We start from the raw sequence: 2,569 nt of genomic DNA, 5'->3' as shown, positions 1-2,569 counted from the left end.
AGTGCCTCAATTAGGCGTAGGAGTGGCTGTGTGGTAAGTAGCTTGCTTACCAACCACATGGTTCCAGGTTCATTCCCACTGCGTGGCACCTTGGGCAAGTGTCTTCTACTATAACCTCGGGCCGACCAAAGCCTTGTGAGCGGATTTGGTAGACAGAAACTGAAAGAAGCCCATTGTATATATGTATATATATTTATGTGTGTGTGTCCGTGTCTGTCCCCACAACATCGCTTGACAACCGATGCTGGTGTGTTTACATCCCCGTAACTTAGCGGTTCAGCAAAAGAGACCCATAGAATAAGTACTAGGCTTCCAAAGAATAAGTCTTGGGGGTCGATGCTCCAGCATGGCCACAGTCAAATGACTGAAACAAGTAAAAGAGTAAAAGAGTAATTGGTCACACACCACAGGGTTCAACAGAACCTACTGAAGCAAGCCAGCAGGCTCACGGCATTACCACAGTCGATTGCGAGGCTAAGGCACTGAAACAGCCAAGCACCCTCACAGGAATCACCTGACACCTCAGTAAGGTGAGCCACCAACAATGACAAGAACCTCACCATTAGTGGCCCAACCCCTCTAAATGTCTCAAATGTCACAGGCTGGAAGAGATAGTTCACTGCCAGGTCCTGATACTTCATTATTTATTTATGGTGCTAAAACAAATAGATTTATAAATCTTACATGAAAACTTAATTGAAATTTTTCAACATATTCTGTCTGCATTCCTACAAAATTCAAATCTATTCTTAGCATTGCGAAACGCATTTTGAAGTATTTCAGGAATTATCTCCTGTATTGCTAACTGAATGCGTTCTTTAAGTTCAGCTAAACTATTGCTCCACCCTGGGAATGGAAGTAGAGAAAATGAATGCTGCCAAATTGAAAAAAAAAAAAAGCTGTCATGTACAGCTAAGTGGGATCCAACAGGAATGAAAAGAAAATTATTGAAAAAATTATAAAAATTATAAAATTATAAACAAAATTAAAAATTCATACACTTTTGACACATATTAAACATGATAAACATAAATAAAATTGAGTCTAAAAAAAAATTATCCGATTTCACTGAAATAGGTTCTTAATTCTGGGACACACTGTATTTGTGACTGTATTCTTTCAGTCAATTGCCAATATTCATAACCTGAAAGGCAGTGAGCTGGCAGAAACGTTAGCACGCCGGGCGAAATGCTCAGCGGTATTTCATCTGCCGCTACGTTCTGAGTTCAAATTCCACCAAGGTCGACTTTGCTTTTCATCCTTTTGGGGTCAATAAATTAAGTACTAGTTAAGTACTAATTATGCACTGGGGGTCGATATAATCGACTTAATCCATTTGTCCCCTCTATGTGTAGCCCCTTGTGGGCAATAAAGAAATAAGAATCGTTAGCACGCCGGGCGAAATGCTTAGCAGTATTTCGTCTGTTTTTACGCTCTGAGTGCAAATTCCATCGAGGTCGACTTTGCCTTTCATCCTTTCAGGGTCGATAAATTAAGTACCAGTTGCATACTGGGGTCGAGCTAATCGACTGGCCCCCTCCCTAAAAAATTCAGGCCTTGTGCCTAGAGTAGAAAAGAACATTCATGACCAGGATATACATACTTAATTTGTTTTTTATCTCATTACAAAGATCCTAAATGTATTTTAGCCACCGGTAATTATTTCTTTCTCTGCTTCATCTAGATATATTGTCCCATCCTGCAAACTCAGATGCTAAATAAATAACTCAGTGGTGACACCTATATTCCCTTGATAATATAACAGTGAAGGAGATGCCATACACTTTTAGTAAGATACCAAAGAACTTACCGATGACTTGTTTGGTAAATCCATGACATCATCAGGAGATGTCAGGAAGACAATATCCTTGAAGTTAATCTTCCACAAGAGTCGTTCGAGTTTTTTTTCATATGAATAATGTCTGGAAAAGACAGAAAACCAATGACATACATCAATAATTTTGTATTTGCAAGTTTATATCATCTCACATCATTAATTGACCGTTCTGAATCAGGTCACCAGATCATATTATATTATATTAAATTATATTATATTATCTCTTCAGCCATTAGACTGAGGCCATGCTGGGACACTACCTTGAATTTTTAGTCAAATGAATCAACTCCAGTACTTATTTATAACTTTTTTTAAGCCTGGTACTTATTCAACCAATCTCTTTTTACTGAACTGCTTAGTGACAGGGATGTAAACACACCAACACTGGTTGTCAAGCGATGGTGGGTAACAAACACAGACACAAAGACACACATACACACACAATGGGCTTATCTCAGTTTCCGTCTACCAAATCTACTCACAAGGCTTGGTCGGCCCAAGGCTATAGTAGATGACATTTGCCCAAAGAGCCACACAGTGGGACTGAACCTAGAGTCATATGGTTGGGAATCCACACTATATTATCATCACATAATATTACATTGTAATATATTATATTCTATCATATCACATAATATTGATTTCAAATTTTAGAACAAAGCCGGTAATTTCAAGATTGGTTGTAAGTCAATTGCATCAACCACAGTGCTAAACTGGTACTTATTTTATCAA

The 2,569-nt window shown here is 38.4% G+C and overlaps 1 protein-coding gene across 1 annotated transcript in view; it reads right to left on the bottom strand.

The window, feature by feature from the left end:
- LOC106883603 (guanylate cyclase 32E) overlaps nucleotides 1–1,911 on the bottom strand; it is a 20,290-nt gene extending 18,379 nt beyond the window's left edge. Inside the window, exon 1 of the mRNA XM_014934689.2 lies at nucleotides 1,811–1,911. Coding sequence (XP_014790175.1) covers nucleotides 1,811–1,834 — 24 coding nt within the window. The 5' untranslated portion in view covers nucleotides 1,835–1,911. The remainder of the gene's footprint in view (nucleotides 1–1,810) is intronic.
- Nucleotides 1,912–2,569: the final 658 nt, after the last annotated feature.

This window comes from Octopus bimaculoides, chromosome 23, assembly GCF_001194135.2.
Source record: "Octopus bimaculoides isolate UCB-OBI-ISO-001 chromosome 23, ASM119413v2, whole genome shotgun sequence".
In the NCBI taxonomy this organism is placed as follows: domain Eukaryota; kingdom Metazoa; phylum Mollusca; class Cephalopoda; order Octopoda; family Octopodidae; genus Octopus; species Octopus bimaculoides.
Note: the sequence above shows the minus strand (reverse complement) of the source record. Positions and strands in the feature narration are given on the sequence as shown.